Source organism: Podarcis gaigeae (assembly GCF_964106915.1).
Source record: "Podarcis gaigeae genome assembly, chromosome: 6".
Classification (NCBI taxonomy): domain Eukaryota; kingdom Metazoa; phylum Chordata; class Lepidosauria; order Squamata; family Lacertidae; genus Podarcis; species Podarcis gaigeae.
In genome coordinates this window covers 96,010,872-96,032,693 of record NC_139682.1, presented here as the reverse complement: position 1 = coordinate 96,032,693, position 21,822 = coordinate 96,010,872, and the positions used below count along the sequence as shown (strand labels likewise).

The following is a 21,822-nucleotide window of genomic DNA, read 5'->3' as shown; positions in this document are numbered from 1 at the left end:
TATGTTCTTATAAACCCTATGGAAATTGTGCTGCTTAACATATGTAAGTTACCCTGTGCTAGAAACAAGATTTGGTTCTTGGCTCCTTTGGGAGAAAGTGTAGGAAAAGAAGAGATATACAGTAAGCCCAGAACTTACACAGGGGTTTTGTTCTGGGGATCATGCTTAAAGCCAAAATTGTGTATAATCAAAACCCATTGGGTTCGATGGTCGATGGGATTGCCAAAGTCATTTACCCCAGAACCCTTCCCACCCCCTTTTTAAATTTTTGCCATGTGCATGAAGCTGAATGCACACAAATTAAATGTGCTCAAGTTGTGGTCTTGCTATAATTACTTACATGCTCTGCCACCAAGGAAGCTTAGGTACATCACGCCAGCTAGCCTGTGGTAGGGAAGTGCCAAGGGTTCTGAAATGCACCACTTACATTTCCCCTGCAGTAGGGAAGGCTGCAGGAAAGCACTGTCTGATTTAGCCAATAAAAGAGCAGCAACAGCCACCCTTACAGTGTGATCACATTCTTTGCCCCCTTGCCCTGATGGAGGAGATCTCCAGAACCACCACTCACAAGAGGACCAGGCTGTTCATTAACACAGGGAGATGAAGAATGCAAGCTTCATGTTCCTAATAACATGTAAACAACTGGAGGCTCACATCCCCTTATAATGAGTGCAAGTTGGAGAAGGTAGCTTGCAGCCTTGTTCTGGGGTGGGGAGGAGAGGAAGTGATTACTACAGGCATAGGCAAACACGGCCCTCCAGATGTTTTGAGACTGCAACGCCCATCATCCCTGACCACTGGTCCTGTTAGCTAGGGATGATGGGAGTTGTAGTCCCAAAACATCTGGAGGGCTGAGTTTGCCTATGCCTGGATTACTATTTCCAAAGGATAATTCGGCTTGCTTCAGTCTTTTTGTTTCTCTAATGGAGTTTTCTCCTGCTCCGGAGGCTAGAACCTGAACCGAATGACTTCAAGTTATAAGAAAGGAGATTCTGAATCTGACTAAACACCAGGAAGAACGTTCTGACAGTAAGAGCTATTTGACAGTGGAGCTGTTTCTCTTGGGAGGTGGTGGACTCTCCTTCCTTGGAGGTTTTTAAGCAGAGGTTGGGTGGCCACCTGTCAGGGATGTTTTAGTCGAAATTCCTGCATTGCAGGCGGTTGAACCAGATGATCCTTGGGGGTCTCTTCCAACTCTACTGTGAGACTGTGATTCTAATTAATGAGTGTAGCTCAGGTGCCTTGAAGCATATGGAACCTCAGATGGAAAATTTTAGATGGATTGTTACTACATTGACTTTACCTCTTGGGCAGTTTGGCTTTTACAATCCTAAAAATACTGGATTTTTGGAGAAGGAACTGGGGTGGGGTGGAGGAATGGGAGGGGGAACCATCAACAGTTACCTTCCATCCTTTTCCACAGATGGATGTATTCTGTCAGTGGGGGGACAGTACTTAATGTAACCTTTAATTTTGTTCATTTTTACTTCTGTAAAATGAATTGTTATGAGTCTGTCATAAAATGTACAGACCAGCAGTGGCAAACTGTATAAAGATGGTTTAGTTCATGGGTATGCAAACTAAGGCCCAGGGGCCGGATCAGGCCCAATTGCCTTCTAAATCCGGCCCGCAGACTGTCCAGGAATCAGCGTGTTTTTACATGCGTAGAATGTGCCCTTTTATTTAAAATGCATCTCTGGGTTATTTGTGGTGCATAGGAATTCGTTCATCCCCCCCCCCCGCCTTAAGGTTTGAGGGACAGTGGACCGGCCCCCTGCTGAAAAAGTTTGCTGACGCCTGGTTTAGTTCAAGTGATATTTTCTTCCTGCATTTTTGATGCTGTGTTTAGGGAACATACATAGCATTTGTATGTAAGCTATGTTGCTGTTCTAAATATATAGTCAGAGCATTCCAGTGAAGAGTATGCACCCTAAACAGTTGAAAATGATCTAGAGACAAGAAACAGGTCAGCTTGAAAATAACTCATAAAAAACTGTAGAATGGCAAGTGTACTGTGGCATGTTAATTATATTAACGCTGCTGTGTAGGAAATACAAGAAGTCTAATTTAGTGAGTAAAAATAGTGAGTCAGAGGATGGTAGGCAACAGGGTTTTCTTTTTTGAAAAGGAAATAAAATTTATTTCAGCTACCTATATCCAGGGAAACTAGATAAACATTTTGCAAATCAAACCGGGAAGAATATTTTTTTTAAAAAATAATAATAATGTAGTTTGGTGAATTGTGAAAGATCTCTCTCCATAAAGAGGGGGTATAATTCTAAAATGAAATAAAAGTGGCCTGGCATAAATAATATTTTCTCTTAAATTGGGAGAAAAACAGTGAAAGGAGGATATCATATTGACTGGGTGTGTTCAAGAGGTTGGCATTCTAAACATGCAGAAGATTTTAGTAGTAACTTGAGCTGAATTGGCTGCCTTCCTCTTTCCACAGCTTGAGGCTCTCTCTTCTCTCCCCCCCCCCAACTCCTCCTCCTCCACCTCCTTTAAAAATGCATTTCTGTGCATATACATAATATATTCCAGGGTTTTCAGTGCCTTTCACTTATTGGCCACCCTTCTTCATTCCCACAGGTGTTTTTTTTTTTAAATATTGTCTACTAATATTGTCATCCAACTTGCTTCTTGAGGCTGGTTATTAAATCTGATTTCTAAGGTTCATATTCTATCAATGTAGGGGTTTGTTAACTGATGAAAATCAGTTGTTAATTATTGTTGTAAGAATTCTCCCCCCCCCCTTACTATTGGTGTATTGCACTATTGGCTGCTGGATGTTGATGAGGCATAGTACCGGCAAAGTGTGAAGACTGCTAGCCCTGGAATACAAAAGCAGATGGCGGAATGTGCTATTTCTAGCTCATACCAATCATCCTGAGGCAAGTGCTGCTGAAATGGTTATTGGAGATGTTTTCAGTTGCTAAGGAGATGAGAAGGATGGAGCTGCCCAAATAACTTTTCCAGTTTTCTTATCTCAGCTTTTCTGAGGATTGAAAGTATATGTGAGCTGCTGCTTTTTTTCTGGCAGAGGGGGCGGCCACCATCTTCTGGCTCCTCCGCTCTGCTTCTGTGAGCCATTCAGGTTTAGCATGGCGGCACTATTCGGGATTGAGCTTGAGGAATGTATTCTGTGGAGGTTCTTCTACCAGAGCAACTTATGCACACTGAATTTTAATTGCAGTACAGCATGCAGATTTCAGGATGATTTCAAAATGCAGAATTAGGGATTTCTGTCTTTCCATTCATGGATGTAATTTGGGTGGGATGCAAGAAGCAAAGCTGCTCTCCCAAGTTCTGACACATTGTATAATCAGTTTTTAGTGCTGTACCAGGTTTCTTTCTTACCCTCAAAAGTTTTGAAGCAAAAATTGGGCTTCCAAGGCAGGTGAAAAATCCTCTACCATGTTGTTATTTTGTTTCTGTTCACACCAGTTGCCTAGCAGCTGGTGTGTGCCATAGCACTGCTGCCGCCATTGCTTTTCCACCAGTGCTCCAGTCCCCAGCCACCCTCAGAGTTTCAACTCTAGTTGAAGAGAGAGTGGGAGCATGTGCATAGCTAGGATTTTTGTTGGGGGGTTTGGCAGGACTTTTGTTAGGGGGGGCAGAACTGACGTAATTGGTCAGTTAAGTATTTCTATTGTTTTACTTGATGGGGGGGAGCTGTCCCCATGAGTCGGAGAGAGTGCTGGAGAGCAGGAAGAAATGGGCATTTAGAGGCTTTTTAGAGGGTGCTCCTCCCCTTGCATAATTTTTGCTTATGTTCATGGGGGCCTGGAATGTAACCCCCAAGTAAGTGGGGGCTGGGATGCCTGTGTATTTATGCCCCACCTCTCTTCCACGTGGCCTGAGATAGCATGTGAGGTTCTCTTCCTGATTTTATCCTCAAAGCAACCTGCAAAGTAGGTTATGCTGAGAGGCAGTAACTGACCCACAGCAGAATGGTGATTCAAATCTGTGTCTTCCTGGTCTTACTTCAACACTCTAACCATTACATCACGCTGTGCTACTGTTCTGGTGCCATTTGCACAGCTCCTAATGTGATCCAAACTAGAGAGGGGCCTTATAGCAGATGTGATGACATCAGATTTGGGTACCAGATGATATCAGAGGGAAAACACATGGCTGATGGGTGGTTGCAAGCAAGCAAGCAAACAAATCTGGCTCTTCCTATTCATCTTGCTGGGCCAAGGCCTGCACAGGTGCACTGCTTATGTCCTGCTAGCTAAAGTTGGCAGTTAAGAGGGGCCCTCCTGAGTTAGACCAAATCTAGTCCAGCTTTCTGTTCTCCTATTGGCCAGCCAGGTGCCTGTAGGCAGGACTTCTGTGCAATAGCCCTTTCCCTACCTGTGATTTCCCAGTAACTGGCATTCAGAGGCATTCTGCTTCCAGCAGTGGAGGTAGATCTTAGCCATCATGGCCACAAGCGCTGTGTATCATATTACAATATCTCTTTTTGCTAATTGAGTAATGTCTTCATGGTTTGTGACACTTTTCAAACTGAAGGGAAAACAGAATGTATTCTGTTAATTAGCATGGCACAAAAGTTCAACTTCATTAGTTTTGACTAAGGGATTTATACCATCTGTTGCCTATTGCACTTATTTCATAGAGCAGGGATGTCCAACTCCCAAGAGACTGTGATCTGCTCCCGGGGAGGAAAAACTGGCAGTGATCTACCCATTTTTTTGGGGGGGGGGGACACACATAGCTCATCTGCTCTTTTTGGGGGGGGGCATGCCATAAGTTGATAGCAAAATAAAGACTCCACCGCTCTTGCATCCCCTACAACATGGTGTTTAGGTGGACCTTAGGTGGACCTTCGTCCCCAGCAATGCTCCCATTATGTGCTACCCTCTGGTCAGGCCACTGCAGGGAAGCAGAGGATGGGCACCAGGAACGGTCTACTGCCACACGATTGCATGGGTAGACCAGTATGGTGGGGGATCCGCAAAGCCTCCTGCCGGAGTGAACTTGCTGCAGCCTGCTGGCAGGGGCTTCCAAAATGCAGAAGTAGCAGGGCACCAGGGCTGGCGGCCGAGCGAGGACTGACTCTCTCCAGGTCAGGAAAGCATTCGCGTGGATGCTCTTTTTCCACTGTGGAGGAGACTGAGCCTGTGATCGACTGCTATCACCCGGGGATCAACCTGTCTATCGTGGTCGACCGGTTGGACATCCCTGTCATAGAGTATTTAAGATCTGCAATCAGCACAGCCTTCTGTGGACTTGTTGGTATTCATTTTATGTGGTATAACTATGATTGAATGAAAATATGTAGATGACAGGAGAGGGCCAGCAGTAAATCACAGAGAGCAAATTGGTGTTAACTCTTTATTAGCAAAAACAGGATCTGCACAGGAGTATTATACCGAATGAGCACAGCAACTCATTTCTGGCAGGTCTTGCCCCCATGATGCAGTTGCTGAGACTCAGGGTCCCTGCCTCCTCTCCTTTCCAGAGTTTCCCCCAAGTAATCTGAGACTTTACCTGCGTGAAGCTAATTTCTCTTCCTCTGTCTTCATGCCTCTCCTGGTTCTGGAAGACCCGGGGGCAAGGTAGACTCCCATGCCTCTTCACATGCCAGAATCAGTCTCTGCCTCGTGGCCTCCCTTCTCTTCTGCTTCTGGGCTTGTCTCTGCCACAGACTCCACCTGCTCCGTTACCTCTTCAGATTCCGACACCTCCTTTTCATAGTCTTCTCCCTCTGACCACTCGTCATTGTCCCACCACCAATCCCTGGGCTCTTAGGCTTCTTCCCTTGCTGGTTCCCCAGCCTGGGAATAGCCAGGATTTTTTTTTGGGGGGGGGGGCAGGCTTTTGTTGGGGTGGGGCAGAACCTCAAATTTGTATTCATTTGTATTGATTTTGATTTGGCTGCATCCATGTTCCCCAGCTGGCTTCTTCCACGATTTCTTTGCATCCAACAAGTCCACGATAGTAAATTTATATTTATTTTAATGTTTTGCTTTGTTTTTTATTAACATGTAATCAATCTATTGTAAAATATTCCTTTTTAATATGTTTTGGTGCAGGTTTTTAGTAATGATGGGTAAAATCATGGTGTGCAGAGATCACTGCTCCTTATCCTTTCTCTCTCACATAGTTTAGTCCCAGGTTCAATCCCTGAGATCTAAAGGTAGGTCAGGGAGAGAGCCCGATCTGAAACCCCAGGTATCCAATGCCAGTTTGTGCAGACAGTACTGATCTGGATTCAGTTTAAGGCAGGTTCCTATGCTCCTAAGAGTGGACAGGCAGCAGCAACACAGAGGAGGAGCATCAGTGGGTCCAGGGATTCGTAGTGGGCCCTCTACTGGGGGGTCTCAACAGGTGCTCAACAGCTTCGACTGATGGGTGAGGACAGCCGAACATCTGTTGCCCTTGCTCTGGTGACCTCTAGACTGGACTACTACCAGAGCAGGGTGGTCTGAACGTACTGATTGCACTGGCTACCAATACATTTCTGGGCTTGATGCATTGTGCTGGGTTTTTTGTTTATTTATTTATATTAAGAATTTTTATTTTATAAATTGAAGTACTATAAAGATTAACAATAGCAAATCAAACAGTTACAGATCTCTCATGTTTCATTGTTACAATTGCATATGATTGGAGAAAAGTAATAAGCATTGAAATCAGATAAACAATAAGTAAAGCAACTATATGATAATGCCCCTCTAAAACTCAGCTTGGGTAGTTAGAAGTTGTGAGCTCCCAAGAGAAACATTTATGAAAATAATGAGCAGAAACCATACGGTGTCAACATGATTAGATGTAGTTCAGCCCCTTGCTTTCCGCATATCATGTGTTAATCTTTCCATGAGAGCAAGGCGCTGAGGACACTTATACCAATTTGCAGTCAAAAAAATCAGAGGACAGTCAGTACATATAACTCCAAATCTGGCACGTCTGCAGTGCTTACCAGTTTGTTTCCAGAATCTTTTCAAAGTGCTGATTTGATCTATAAATCTTTATGTGGATATGGACACTAGTACCTCAAGGACCACCTCTCCCCACGTGAACTAACCTGGACCCTGCAATCATCATCTGAGGCCCCTTTTTGTGCCCCCTTCATGGGAAGTTTGGAGAGTGGGTTTCATAGACCCTGAAATATAAAAATGAAAGACACGCAAATACCTAAACTGGTGTGTTTGTGCAAATTGGACAAAGGGATCTGTTTTCCTATACGTGGCAGCAGTGGTGGGACATATTTGCTTATATCAAGAGATGGCATTATAGTCAGTAATCCCCCCCCCCCCCGCCAAGGGCCACCATGGCTTCCTCCAAAATGTATCATCAAACTGGAAAAACTAATTGTTTTGTTTTGCGGATGTATGAAGCAGTTACTACTGCTGCCCTATTAAATGACTAATAATTTCCTGCAAATCTTAAGATGGGGTACATGTTCTGGATTCCATCCTGCAATTGAGGTAAGCCTTCTGGTAGTGTTATAATCTGTCAAGTACTGTATATGTTTTCATTCTGTGTTGAAGTATCTTGGTTTCCTCATTTTAAGTGTAGTTTGCATATGCTATTTTCTCCCTTTCTTCACAGGACTCATCCCAGGAGAGTGTCATTACACGAGACATTCATCGTACATTCCCAGCTCATGAATATTTTAAAGATACAGGAGGAGATGGGCAGGAATCTCTATATAAGATCTGTAAGGTACGGCCAGATTTGTATGTAATTTGCATTGAAAAGTCCTAGCTCCCACTCCCAATGATCAGTACATTTTGCACACGTCTTAATAGCTTCCATATATTAACACAGTTTCCATATATTATTCTAAATGCCATTTCTGAATGTTTTCTCATCGTCATCAAACCTTTTATTGGCATCGCATACAAACATCCATAGTAACTGAATGTTTTAATATTTTGTAATTCTGTGGCACATTGGTGGTTTTTTGTGATTTGTGATTCTGTGATGGTACTGTGAGAATTGTCAGCTGCAGTATAATATTTTTGTGCTGCAAGAAAAAATAGGTTACTTTATCATTCAAAGGGCCAATTTTAGCTAATCAGTGATTCATTATTTAATTTGCTCAATGGTATTTTACAACACCTATATCAGTAGATTAGGATATTTTTATTTAAATAATTCAGGCATTATCCACCACCCAGTAACAACACAAGAGGCTTGACATAAAGGGAGCAAGGTCCATTTGTTGGCTGTAGGTTCTCTTCAACCATCTTCTTGGCAGTATGCTTTGCCTCCTTTTATTTTATTTATAGGGATGCGGGTGGCGCTGTGGGTTAAACCACAGAGCCTAGGACTTGCCGATCAGAAGGTCGGCGGTTCAAATCCCCGCAATGGGGTGATCTCCCTTTGCTCGGTCCCTGCTCCTGCCAACCTAGCAGTTCGAAAGCATGTCAAAGTGCAAGTAGATAAATAGGTAGCGCTCCGGCGGGAAGGTAAACGGCGTTTCTGTGCACTGCTCTGGTTCGCCAGAAGCAGCTTAGTCATGCTGGCCACATGACCTGGAAGCTGGAAGCTCGCTCCCTCGGCCTGTAGAGCAAGATGAGCGCAACCCCAGAGTCGGCCACGACTGGACCTAATGGTCAGGGGTCCCTTTACCTTTACTATTTTATTTATATCTGCCTAAATATTAAGAGATATTAATAGTTACATTCTTTGGATTGTTGTAAGAATATTATGGGCTGAAGACCAAACCAACCAACCAACCAACCAACAAACCAACAAAAGATTGGATTAGAACAAACTTGTTTTGCCACAAATTTGCTGTTTAGGAGAGGATTATTGATCAAATTGGGGAAGTTGAAGGATTAACAATCCTGCTATAATACATTGTTCACTACATTGTATCTAAATCATTAGGTCCATATTCTATCATTCTATTATGGTCTATCCAAACTGAATTTAATCAGCTCTGGGACTGTTAATTGTTATACTGCACATTGGCATCTAATACCTCATCACTGGAATGCAGTACAGACATACACGCACCCCTTATGCGCTGTGCTACGAAATAATTCAATTCAAACCTGGAAATGGCAGAAGAGAACTGGAGAGTCCTTGTGACCCTCCCCGGAGTCCGGAAGAATTTTTCTGTAGATTATGAAGGAGCAGGGCTCTGGTGCTGGCTTGAAAAAGGTGTGTGGGGCCCCCTGCTGCTGCTGCTGCTGCACTACTGTGCTCATCAGCTGAGAGGCAAGAAAGCTGCTTTGCAGCAGGTCTCATCTGTACAACTTTCCCAGCTTCTCTGGGGTCACATAACTTCTGAATCCTCTTCTGGGGAGAAAACTCATTATACTTCTAAAACTAATAGTGAAAAAGGTTTCCGACGCAGACCCCCAAATGGTGTTCAGGAGCTCTCTCTGCTGCTATGCTGCCCCGCTCAACAGCTGATGGGGGGGGGGGAAGCTGTTCCTTGCAGCGGACTCAGCTGCGTGGCTGAGATTGAGGGCGAGGGGCAGTAGGAAGGGGGTCTCTGCTGCCCTTTAGATGGCCCTTGTTCCGCTCCTACCCTTCCAAATGAAAGTGCAGGAGGGGGGGGGGGGAAATGGAAAACAAAGCCACTAAAAAATGAAGTTTCTCACTTACACATTTCGCTTCTGCACACAAAGGCCAGAATGTAAACCCCTCGTAAGTGGGGAATCTCCTGTATTTTTTGTCTCACATCTGGACGTGTGTATGGAGAAACCATTTTATTATCTGACAAATTTTTGGTATAGCCTCAACTTCTGTATATGATCTTTTTCATTTATAAGGATGGGACCTAGAGATAGAACATGAAAGATTTAAGGTAGTTACTGAGAAAATAACAATTGCAAAGGGCTTCCCAGAAGGGAACTGGCCAAGTCAGATGTTTGGTAATAACTATTTTTTCAAGCATTTCCTTTCCCCATCATATAAACAGATTAATTTTCTAGGATTTGATACATTGTGGAATAATACTGGTGACCTACTTTTTGCTTGCATGTATATTCAAAGGTGTTTTACTACAGGGAATCAAAATAATTGGTAAAAGTCCTCATCTTAGCTCTTGGATTGCTGTGACAGCAATGCACAATTTAATTTGAGGGATGTTGTTGTTTCACATTTTCAAGTTAAAGCAAGTTGTGTTTATCAGAGAAACAACTGCTGTGATTTTAATGAGTAGAATTTAATATGTTTTGGTAGACTCCATATACAGTACCAGCTTGTCCAGGTTAATACTCTGTCAAAAGAACAAAACAGATAATCTCTTCTCTATTTTTCAACAAAGAGTTTTAAATACATTTTGAAAGCAGGGTGTAAGATTGAAAAGCCATTGAATGAGGCGCTTACTCTACCCTTAGTTGCAATGTAAACCTCTTCCCCCTTTTTCACACTCCAGTTCTTTGCTGGGCTGCTCCTCTGCTATGAGTTGAGCAAATGTATTGGGTCTTGTACCTGTACACTTAATGTAACTGTTAAACTTTTGTCTTTGAAAACACATGCTCAAGCTACTACTGATGCAGTATTTGGCTTTTGGTTTATATAGGTATTGTCATCTATATCAGCACAGCTTTAGAAATCTAGTGACCTACAAAATTCACTCCGATGCATTGATTGCACTTTTCACATATATTGATAAGGGTTAGGATCCCAGTTAGGATTGCCAAGTGTACGCCTGTCCTCTGTCCTGCTCTGCATTGATATTCTTCTAAATGCAGAATGTTTCATATCAGCCTTAAGCAGCCCTGTTTCAAGAGGCTGGGTGGCTTTGAAAGGAAAGTGCATTTTAAATTGAAGTTATAATTGGAAATTATTTCATTGTTACATGTCTGCTAGAAAGCTGCTGCTCATTTGTATAGGGGGCTAAGTTACATAATGAGCTCCTGCAGGGACTACCCTGTGGTTATTTCCTGTGCCAATATGTGACTGCAAAGCAGTCTCCCTTGGAAAATGGGACCTAACCTCAACCTGCTGCAGTTGTGCCTGCCGGGCAGTATCTGTTGGAATTATTTTTAGTTTTGTCAGTCTCAACTTGGTTAGTTGGCTGCCTTCAGCAGCACTTTCACAATGTCTCCTAAATGTCTGGATTAGGCAGATGCAAAGTTCTGTGGGACCCTCAACACTAAAGCAGGTGGGGGAGGATCATAGCTCAATGGCAGAGCACCAGATTTGATCCCCAGCATCTCCAGTTAGAGTTGAGAGGGTCCCTGCAGTAGGGTGTTCCACCAGGCCAGGGCCAGAGCTGAAAAGGCCCTGGCCCTGGTTGAGGCCAATCTGACCTCCTTGGGGCTCGGGACTTCCAAAGTGTTGTTATTTATGGACCTCAAGGTCCTCCGTGGGCCATACTGGGAGAGGCGGACCCGTAGGTATGAGGGTCCTAGACCGCATGGGGCTTTAAAGGTCAAAACCAGCACCTTAAATCTGACTCTGTACTCCACCGGGAGCCAGTGCAGCTGGTAAAGCACTGGATGAATGTGATCCCGCAGCAAGGACCCCGTAAGGAGTCTCGCTGCGGCATTCTGCACCCACTGGAGTTTCTGGGTCAGCCTCAAGGGCAGCCCTGCATAGAGCGAATTACAGTAATCAAGCCTGGAGGTGACCATCGCATGGATCACTGTGGCCAGGTCGGGGCGAGAAAGGTAAGGAACCAACTGCTTAATATGGCAGAGATGGAAAAATGCCGCCTTTGCTGTAGCTGCAACCTGCGCCTCCATAGAGAGGGAGGCGTCGAAGGTTACACCCAGAGTGCACTGGCATCAATTGAGCCCCCGCAAGAGATGGGAGTTGGCCCCCCAACCCCATGTCATCCTGACCCAGCCAGAGGACCCCTGTCTTCGAAGGATTTAACTTCAACCGGCTCCCACGCAGCCATCCAGCCACAGCTTCCAAGCATCTGGTCAGTGTGTCCGGGGCCAAGTCAGGATGGCTGTCCATCAACAGATAAAGCTGGGTGTCATCAGCATATTGATAACAGCCCAGCCCAAAGTTTCGGACAATCAGGGCAAGGGGGCTCATAAAGATATTAAAAGATATCCAAGGACACGGCACCGTATTTTTTGCTCCATAAGACACACTTTTTTCCTCTTAAAAACTAAGGGGAAATGTCTGTGCGTCTTATGGCGCGAATGTGTGGTCCCTGGGGCTGGGGGGATGGGACCCGGGCTTCTCCCGCCAGCCCCACAAGCTCTGGGAGCTACTTTTTGGGGCTGGGGGAGATTACATTTGAATAAAAATGCCATGCTTCCCATGGGCATCTGGCTGGCCACTGTGAGAACAGGATCCTGGGTCATTGGCCTGTGTCATGGAGGGGGTGGCTTTCCCGAATCCTTCCTTCAAGCTACTAATCCATCACACACAGGCACCAAACTGGTTACCAAGCTTCATTGGCTCATTCTCTGGCACCAGCTACAGAACATCAAGCAGCAAGTCAAATACACAGCATGTTCTCTCTCCCTCCTGGCAGGTTAACTCAAAGATTTATAGGGGCTGGGGGAAGCTGACAATCAGCCAGCCCCGTCCCATTCTCCCACTTTGGGGACTAGTTGTTACCACCAGCCTGAGGGGCCCCACCCCAGCAATACTTGCTCACAGGATCCAGTGCCGTAGGGAGGGAAGAGTGGTGGGTGCCGGCTGCCCCGGGTGTCATCACTGAGGGGGGTGTTCAGTCAACAAATGCAGTGAAATGCGGCTGAACTCGATGCTGTGTAGTGGAGAGCGTATGGATAAGGAGTCAGCATAGCTATGTTCTGCCTCTAAGGTCAGAGGGAATATGCAAGAATTGCACTGGCGCAGCCACGGGGTTTCTCCCCTCCCTCTCCATCGATGGGGGAACATGTGCCTGTGCTGCTGCCTCCTGAACCCATTCAGGCTCAGGCAGCGCCCTTAAAGCCACCGCCGGGAGGTGGAGGCAGGCGAGAGGGAAAAGTGAGCTGTCCCACCAGCACTTGGGAGCTGCATGGAGCCGCTTCTCTCTTCACTGCCATGCACTCTGTATCTCTTAAGCACCTACACCTGGTATTCATGGGTTTCTTTTCTTGAGTAATGGGCTGTGTTTTTGAAATTGCGAACTAATTAACAGGGCAACTCTTTCCTCCTCTCTCTCTCTCTCTCTCTCTCTCTCTGTCTGTCTGTCTCTCTAAACTCTCATCTGTGTGTGTGTGTTTGTGTGTGTGTGTGTGTGTGTGTGCATGCGTTCCCCCTCCGACCTTTCCACATCTCCCAGCTTAGCTGTTTCCTGCCTCGCTTTAAATCCTTTCTCACATGGAAAGATTTTGCCCTTTTGGCTCCTTTCCCCTAGAATTATGGTATTGTAGAGTTGGAAGAGACCCTGTTGAGGATCATCTAGTCCAGCCCTGTGGAATACAGGAATATGCAGGTGTCCCATCCTTTTTACCTTTGCTCTCAGTCCTCGTTTGCCCTCCTCCTTCTATGTAAATTTACATATCTCCCTCCCTCCCTCCCTCCCTCCCTCTCTCTCTCTCTCTCTCTCTCTCTCTCTCTCTCACACACACACACACACGGTTGCCTTGGGTGCTAGTCCTATTCAGAGTAGACTCACTGAAATGAATTAAAAATCCAAACATTGATTTCAAAGGGTCTGCCCTAAGTAGGATTTAGTTGGGCTGCGAAAAGGCCCAATGGCCTAAATCCACTGTACTTGAGCACTGTACTTATGGCTGTTCACAGAAGCAGCATGCAGATATGAGAGATTACATCCTCCCTTATTGCTCCTGCTTTGCACTATTCTTGGGTGCTTTTGCCAGGCAGGAATAGGTGCTTGAGATCTGTCTGTGGTTGAAGCAAGAGAAACAAAGAACATGGTGAGGCCTTAAGTAAAGCAAAGAAGAGGTGGCGTCTGAGGTGACAGGAACAGAGTTCCTTCCCACCCCTTGGGAAGTGGGGTTGGGGGAAGAGAAGGGAAGGACAGTCGGAGGGGAGGGGAGGACTGTGGCAAATTGATAGGACTGCGGCAAACTCAGTGACCGCCCTGGGCAGCAAAAGCCTTAGCTACGCCACTGACAGGATCACTACTTCATGACAGCCTCATCTTATGTTCCTACCTTGCACCTTAGTTATCAAGTTAGAAGAGGGATGGTTGACTGCAAAAATCTCAGTTACGTCTGCTCAGGGTGTGTTGTTGAAGTTCAAAGCTTGGAGGAAGAAAGAGCAGCCATTTCTCACCATGCAGCAGTTGTGATCAGCCACATTCTGTTTAAAATAATTGTTTGACTTCTTCATGTTGCACATATGATGTCTTTCTGTAGTACTTGAATTAAAAAGGGAGTTTTATTTTTCTATATTAGCACAAGCTGTACTTCAGTATTTTTAATTTTTTGAGGCTTTAAAAGCAAATCTATACAGTTGGAAGTTTCCCACCAGTGTTGTAAATTAAAAATTAACTGGCTTGGAATTGGGAAGAAACTTTCTATGGACATGATGGATGATAACTACATTTTACTCAGGTTAGACCCACTGAAATGAGTTCATTAATTTCAGAATAGATCTGTTAAAATTAATGGACCTATCTTAGTCATAAGGTGAGTCCATTAATTGTAATAGGTATTTCTGAGTTAAAAGTAGTTAAATACCGCCCACTATACTGTAGATGGGGGACGCGGGTGGCGCTGTGGGTAAAAGCCTCAGCTCCTAGGGCTTGCCGATCGAAAGGTCGCGGTTCGAATCCCCGCGGAGGGGTGCGCTCCCGCTGCTCGGTCCCAGCGCCTGCCAACCTAGCAGTTCGAAAGCACCCCCGGGTGCAAGTAGATAAATAGGGACCGCTTACTGGCGGGAAGGTAAACGGCGTTTCCGTGTGCTGCGCTGGCTCGCCAGATGCAGCTTTGTCACGCTGGCCACGTGACCCGGAAGTGTCTCCGGACAGCGCTGGCCCCCGGCCTCTTGAGTGAGATGGGCGCACCAACCCCAGAGTCTGTCAAGACTGGCCCATACGGGCAGGGGTACCTTTACCTTTATACTGTAGATAATTATTGTGGATTTTCACAATCTGCTCTTAGATTTTTGAACAATAGACATGTGTTCATATGATTTTAATTAATACTGAATTAATAATTATAGTCTTAACTAACCAGTGCGATACTGATTCAGAATTCGTGTCATCTTTTCTCTGATAAACAATGGGTAGAACCTTCTTGATTTTAACTATATATATATATGTATATATGTAAATGCTTTTGTAGTCTCTAGTCAAGTCCCATGCTCATAACTATTACACAATTTAAACATTTTGTGTTCTAGTCTGCAATGATGTCAAATTCTGGTGCTCACTTAAAGTTTAGGTTCTGTATAGAAGAGTCCAAACAAAACAAGGTTGCTCCTACTTTGAATTTGGAACACTGACAAGAACACTCCCATGGCTTCCTGGCATTAAAAATGTTGCTTGCTGGCAGATGACACATCTGCCATGTATTATCAGGCAAGGCACAAACCATTATATGGTCTTCTCTTCTTACCACCTAGGTGTCTTTGCAAAATTATATGGTTCAGCCTTGCCTGTGTTGCCTTGAAACCAAGTTCATTCTGATGCCACATGGAAAACAGTAGCACAGAAGGTGGCATCCTTTATTTAGCAAAGGAAATTTCTGCATCCATTGTCTGTCTTTCCATTTGAAGAAACACTGCTGTCTTTGTATGGAGAAGATGAAGGGGAGAGAATTTTCACCTTTATATATTTAAATACTAGTACCTATTGTTGTGCTTGTACAAAGCATTCATTCAAAGACCACATGTATTCGCTCTTTTTTTTTTTTTTTAAACTTTCTTGTCAATTCTGCCAGTTAGAATCATTTTAGGGCTTGTCAGAAGAAATGTGGTAATGAATGTAGTATTTTGATCAGAGAAGAATTCTGTCATTTCAAGGAAAAATATAAGCTTTTCTTATCAGAGATTGTTTCAGAGATCCAAATGGTTTTGATCACAAATATCACATGAACTTTAAAAGTAATTATTTCCTGTCTTATCTGGATGCTTGGTAGGAGTGAAGGGTAAAATTATTTGTTATTATTACCTTATTGGGAAATTTAAAACTCTTTGTCCATGTGGGGTTGTAACAATGGATGAAGCTACCATCAATGCAAAATTATGAACAGTATTAATAGCCTTTTCAGACACAAGAGGATAGTGTGATGTGGTGGGAAAAAAGGAACAAATGTTTAAGGACACTCCTGTCTTGGGCTCACTGTTCTCATCATGTTTTAGTAAAAGGATATTATTTATTTCAAACATAGATGAAGTCCTTAGGCAATCAATGCAAGCAGAAGAAATATCACAGTACTATAGTGTTCAGATTGCTTTAATTCATTAGTCCCAGATTCCTTAAATCTTTACTTCAATCTAATGCTCACCTTTTTTGACCAAATTATGTTGCAAAAATTAATTGCACATTTGATCCGATGGCACCTTTACATTCGCCAGCAAATAATATTTTTTGTTTCAAGGTTCTGAAAATTGATGTGCACTTTAGATTCGATGGTGCATTAGACTTGAGTAAATATGGTACTTCGGCTTATCAAACTTTAAAAAGGTCGCAGATGACTCTGGGGTTGTGGCGCTCATCTCGCTTTACAGGCTGAGGGAGCTGGTGTTTGTCTGCTCTGCAGACAGTTTTTCCGGTTCATGTGGCTAGCATGACTAAGCAGCTTCTGGCAGGAATCTTAATTTATCTGATGCAAGTGATTAAGGATGCCCTGTCCGATAAAAACTAGTGCCACAAGACTGCAGAGTTTTGCTGCGGCAGATTCACAGCTGCCTGTGTAGTTCAAAATGGTGAAATTGGTAGTCAAGATAGTTCCTGGACTAATTGTTTGTTGCTGCAAGAATGAGCTTATACATGTTTATCTGCTTTCAAACTTTGAAGCCTTCATTTTGGTTCAGTTAGTTGGGGAAGGAGAGGCTTCTGATGCTGTCTTCCTGTCAGCTACTGCCTTATCTGAGGGATGGACAAGGGCTGGGAAGGGGCCTCTGATCCATTGATGCCGGCCTATGTAATGTTTAACATGTTAACACTTTGCGGACAAGTCATGACAACTGCCTGCAACTTCAGTGTCCAACCCTAGTCTGTCATAGCAGTGGAGCGTTGCAGGCTAAGTTTTAAGTTTACACCTTTTTAAATAAAGCACTAGAACAGGCCATTCTGGAAAGACCTCGTACCATCACCTGAATTGTGAACATGGACTGACATTATTCACTATTGTAATAAGACTTGTCTTTTTATTACAGGCATATTCAGTGTATGATGAAGAAATTGGTTATTGTCAGGGTCATTCCTTTCTAGCTGCTGTTCTGCTGCTGCACGTGAGTAGACCATGGAAATGATGTTCTTGCTTAATGAGCCAAAGCAGTTAAAAGATTTTTGCTTTCCATATCTCAAATACTTGTAAGATTCCCTTTCCCGTTTAATCCTCTTTTCTTGCTGCTTCCTTTTGTCCAGAATGAAACTAGAACAGGACTACTTGGTTCTTTGATTAGCTGCCTCTAGCTTCTTCCATTTTCCACTCCCATATTTGCCCACTCGACTGCTTTGATCTGCAGAACTGGTACTGTTACAGGTGCTGCGTAATTTGCATTCCACATTCGTATATGCCCCTCCATTGTGAGAATTGCCCATTTATTATTACACTCTGCTTCCTACTCTTTAACCTTTTTCTGATCCGCAAGAGGGCCTGTCATCCCATGGTTGCAAAACTTACTTGGGAGTCTTTGGCAAGTTGTATCTAACTCTGAAAGCCATGGGGCACATTATGTATTGGCTCATCCGTCTCTTTATGCTCTCTAAAACTCTAAAAGATTTTTGTGATAGGTTGTGCAAAGGTAAATCCTGTGTTGGTTCCTCAACAAAACGTTTTTTTTTAATGCTTGATAATTCTATATTCAGTAATTATTTCCACCAGTTTTCACAGAGCAGATATTAAGCTAACTACCCCCCATGGATCCCCCTTTAAAAACTGGTGATAAATTTACCACTTTCCAATCCGTGGGTATGGAAACTGATCTGAGAGACAAATTATATATTTTTGTAAGGTTTTCAGCAATTTCATATTTGAGTTCTTCAAGAATTCTCAGGTAGATATTGTTAGGACCCAATGATTGCTTAGATTTTCATTTGCCTATAAAGCCTATAACTTTGTTTCTTGTCACCACTATTTGCTTCAGTTCTTCACGCTCCTTTCCTGAGAAAGTTAGTTTTGAGTACATGGATCTGTAGCCCTCTATGAAACACAATGGACAGCGCTCACACCTCTAGATTTCTACCTTTATATCTGTCATTCTTATTTATTGAGTTTGTTTACTTAGGAACCTGGAATTTGTAAGATCAGAAGGTGGAGAGTTGACTGCCTTGGTCTTATTGCTCCATTTCTAAACTTGCACAAATGCTTAACTTGCTTGTTAGCTTTATTCTCTGTCATTAGGACAGAAACACTTTATCAGGTAGGGCTCCCGTTGTGCTTATGGAACAGGTTTAGAAGAATGTTTTCAGGTTTGAGGGAGTTCACCTTGAAATATATTTGTATTTTGTCAGCTTGCACTTCAGCAGCATCACTAGTACTATAACTAAAATGGCAGGTGCATGGATTGTAAGGCCCATAATTTATAGAATAATAGAACTTGCTGTTCACAAAATCAAATGTAATTTCTAAATGCAATATTTAGAGAAATGCTTTTGTTTGTTTGCTTTGCACTCTTTGCATATAATCCTCTATGTACAATACATTCTAGGGCTAAAGCATTACAGAGCTCACATGAGGGCCACTTTGTTCATTTAAATGGTTTCCATGCAGATGCCTGAAGAGCAAGCATTTTGTGTGCTGGTGAGGATAATGTATGACTATGGCCTGCGGGACCTCTATAAAAACAACTTAGAAGATCTTCGCAGCAAATTTTACCAGTTGGAGAAACTTATACAGGTAAGCTCTGGCTCAGGAATTCACCTTTACATTATAAAAATGTTAAACCAAGGGAAGGGACCGTTGAAACCTTTAGGGTTGTCCTGAGAACTGATGTGTGTGGAAACAAGTGTGCATTTCTTGTGCATACATTATTTTGTGAAGTTACTTCCAGTAAAAGGACTGCCATTGGTCTCAGTTCATTTGTTTAACTGGAAAATTATAATCTATTTCATATGAAAGGTTATCTCCATACAGAAATATCATATTGTCTTTATTATATCCTCGTTTTCTGCTCTCTAAAGAAGAAATGATACATCTTTAAATTTACTTTCACATTTTATTGGTATAATTGAAGTGTTCTCCTGGGCCTCCCCAGGGGTATTTGACAACACTGGAATGGTGTCTCCACTGGAACAGAATGGCAGGATACATCTTGCTTCTCCAGAGGTTTAGACCACCCAAACCTATCAGGCCAGCCTTGGATTCAGAACCTTTTGCCTTTAGTTTTAATTTAAGTTTATATTTCTGCTTCTCTGTTCCTCCCCTGATAGAAAAGGGTAACAAGGACACTTAAGGGAAACTACAGGTAGTTGCTGTTGCATCCTTATCCCACTCTTAGCACTGGGTTGAGTGGGAGAGTCCAGGGTTAGGTGCAGTGATATCATGGAAGTCCCCATCAGTTCTATAACTCAGTCAAAGAAAGCAGTATCAAATGAAGGCAGTCCAGCCATCTCTCCTCTCCTATAGGGTAGGTAAGAGGACACTGGGCACACAGAATACGTTTTTGGTGCCAAGAATTGGTGTGGGTGAGTATTGCAAGTGCCCCCTTTCCAGATTGATCCAGAGTTGGGGTCAGTGAAGGAATTGGTGGCTCAAGACATTCAAGGGGTGCTCCCCACCCCTATCTTGCTATGAGTTTCAGAGATTCACAAATATAAAAAAGCACAAATACAAAAGGAATGGACGCAGGTCCAGACAGAAATGTAAGAGGGGTCATAGGTCTTGATCCACCAGCTCCTACACAGGCTCCTCTTAGCAATCTTGAGTTCACCAAGGCAAGCTAAAGCCTCACCTTAAAGCCATCCATTCAGATGGAGGGCAATGAGAAATGGAATTAAAACCAAGTAAACTCTCTCGCCCCACTACACTCAAAGGTTGGGAAGTAACTTAACCCTGGAATTTTTCCCCAGTCCTTAAGAATGGGAGTAGAGTGAGCTCTTAGAGGAAGATACTGAGACAGTCTCTAGCTATGAACATATCCTTCCTACCTCAGTAGTTCCCTACCTTATTGCCAAAGGTATGCTTCATTCTCCAGCTTTCAGAGGTTTCCGTATCCCAAAGGAACACATGCAGCCTTCCTGCAAGGTCCACCAAAATGTCTTTTGGTTTGCTTTCCAGAATCATTCAGAAATATCTGAAAGACAGAGTGGGCTAATATTTTTAAACGCAAACCTGAAGGCATTACTTTCTCCCTGGCAAGGTTACGTCACAATTGAAGGTTCTGCTGGTGGATACACCTATAGCTGCCCTCACCTCTATAGCAGTGATTCCCACAGATTATGAAGGTGGACCTAGAGATCCCTGTAATAAGAGTGTGGAGGCCTCACCTTATTCAGGGGGATTGAGGTGCCAGTTGGAGTCTTTCAGACCTTGGTCACAAATTCATTTTTTGTCAGGGCTGTCTGTTTGGGCAGAGGTGCTGGCTGACTCCGACTTAATCTGTAAACCCATCAAAGATTTCTTGAAGAGGGTCTCCGGTCACGTCACAAGTCAATGGTGGCTGCTCCTCGCTGCCCTCCGGAGGCAGCGAAGGGAAGGTTCAGGAAGGGGAAAGCCAGGATTTATGAGGCAAAAATCCTGGCAGTGTTCCCCAGTGGGTTCTGAGGAGCTCACTGCATCCTGCTGTGCCGCACAAGCCCGTGACTGCCAACTTGAAATGCACAGCGGGTACGACCTGGGAGTGTGTCCCTGCCATGGAGGAGCCTCCATCGCCGGCATAATTTGTGGTTGGCTCCTCCATAATTCAGACAATTGACATTAATCAAGAGGCGCTCCTGGACCAACATATGCTAATGCTAATGCTGCAACCAGCCAGCTGCCTAAAGGACTGGGCTTGGTTCTTTGAAGGTATCTGAATGTTTTCTTGGGAATGGAAGGGGGAGGACAAGGTGCTTTGTGCTTTCTTATGGTTTTCAAATGGTCTCCTTTCTTCTTGTCCTCCCCTGCAAAAGGAAAGAGACATGTGTAGCCGCTGCTGTGCTATTCTGTTTGTTACTTCAGAAAAGAGGGGGGAAAGGCTTTTGGTTTATGCTCAACAAAGAATTTAACAAGGTTTTACTAAGATCCCCCCCCCCCAAACCAAGGCTGAATGGACTTAAAATTATTCCTGGGCTGGACTAGGAATGCTGATGGAGTAATGCAGTTGGGAATGAACTGCTGCCGAACAGATGTGGTAAAGAGGCTGAATTTGAGAGAAGATCTTACTTTCAACTGTGTGCCGAGGAAGAACTCCAGAGTGGAATTTTAATGGCACAGTTTGGATACACACTCTGTGAGTTATTTATGGCTTCAGCTCATATGGTAGTCAGTAAACAGCGGAAGAAATGGAATGTGACCTTGTACCATCCAGATAAACACTGCAAATGCAAGTCTCATGGGAGTGGCAAGACTATGGATCACAGTTTTCAAATAGGTTTTAGGATTTAAACAGTAAAGGTTTGGGCAAGGGCTTCAGTACCAGCTACATTAAGCAGCAACATGCAGCCCTGGCAAGCATTCTAGGTTATCAGGAGAAGGGCTCCATTGCTTTGTCCGGCATGTGAAATGGTTCCTTAACCATCACTTCAGTTCATAGATTTCCTTTTTGGAATTTCAGCTGGGTCTTCATCATTCTGGGGCTACCATTTATGTCATGACCCAAAATGTTCACCAACAGTGCTTGTGCATAAGACAGTATTCCTGGGAGCCATTC

General features: G+C 43.8%; 1 protein-coding gene across 4 annotated transcripts in view; it reads left to right on the top strand.

Moving 5' to 3' along the window:
* The window catches only part of RABGAP1L (RAB GTPase activating protein 1 like), a 148,531-nt gene that overhangs the window by 65,579 nt on the left and 61,130 nt on the right, over positions 1 to 21,822 (top strand). For all 4 annotated transcript variants that reach the window (XM_083743811.1, XM_083743812.1, XM_083743814.1 and 1 more), the window contains exons 15-17: positions 7,564 to 7,677; positions 17,185 to 17,259; positions 18,744 to 18,869. In XM_083743811.1, the coding sequence (XP_083599937.1) occupies positions 7,564 to 7,677; positions 17,185 to 17,259; positions 18,744 to 18,869 (315 nt within the window). The remainder of the gene's footprint in view (positions 1 to 7,563; positions 7,678 to 17,184; positions 17,260 to 18,743; positions 18,870 to 21,822) is intronic.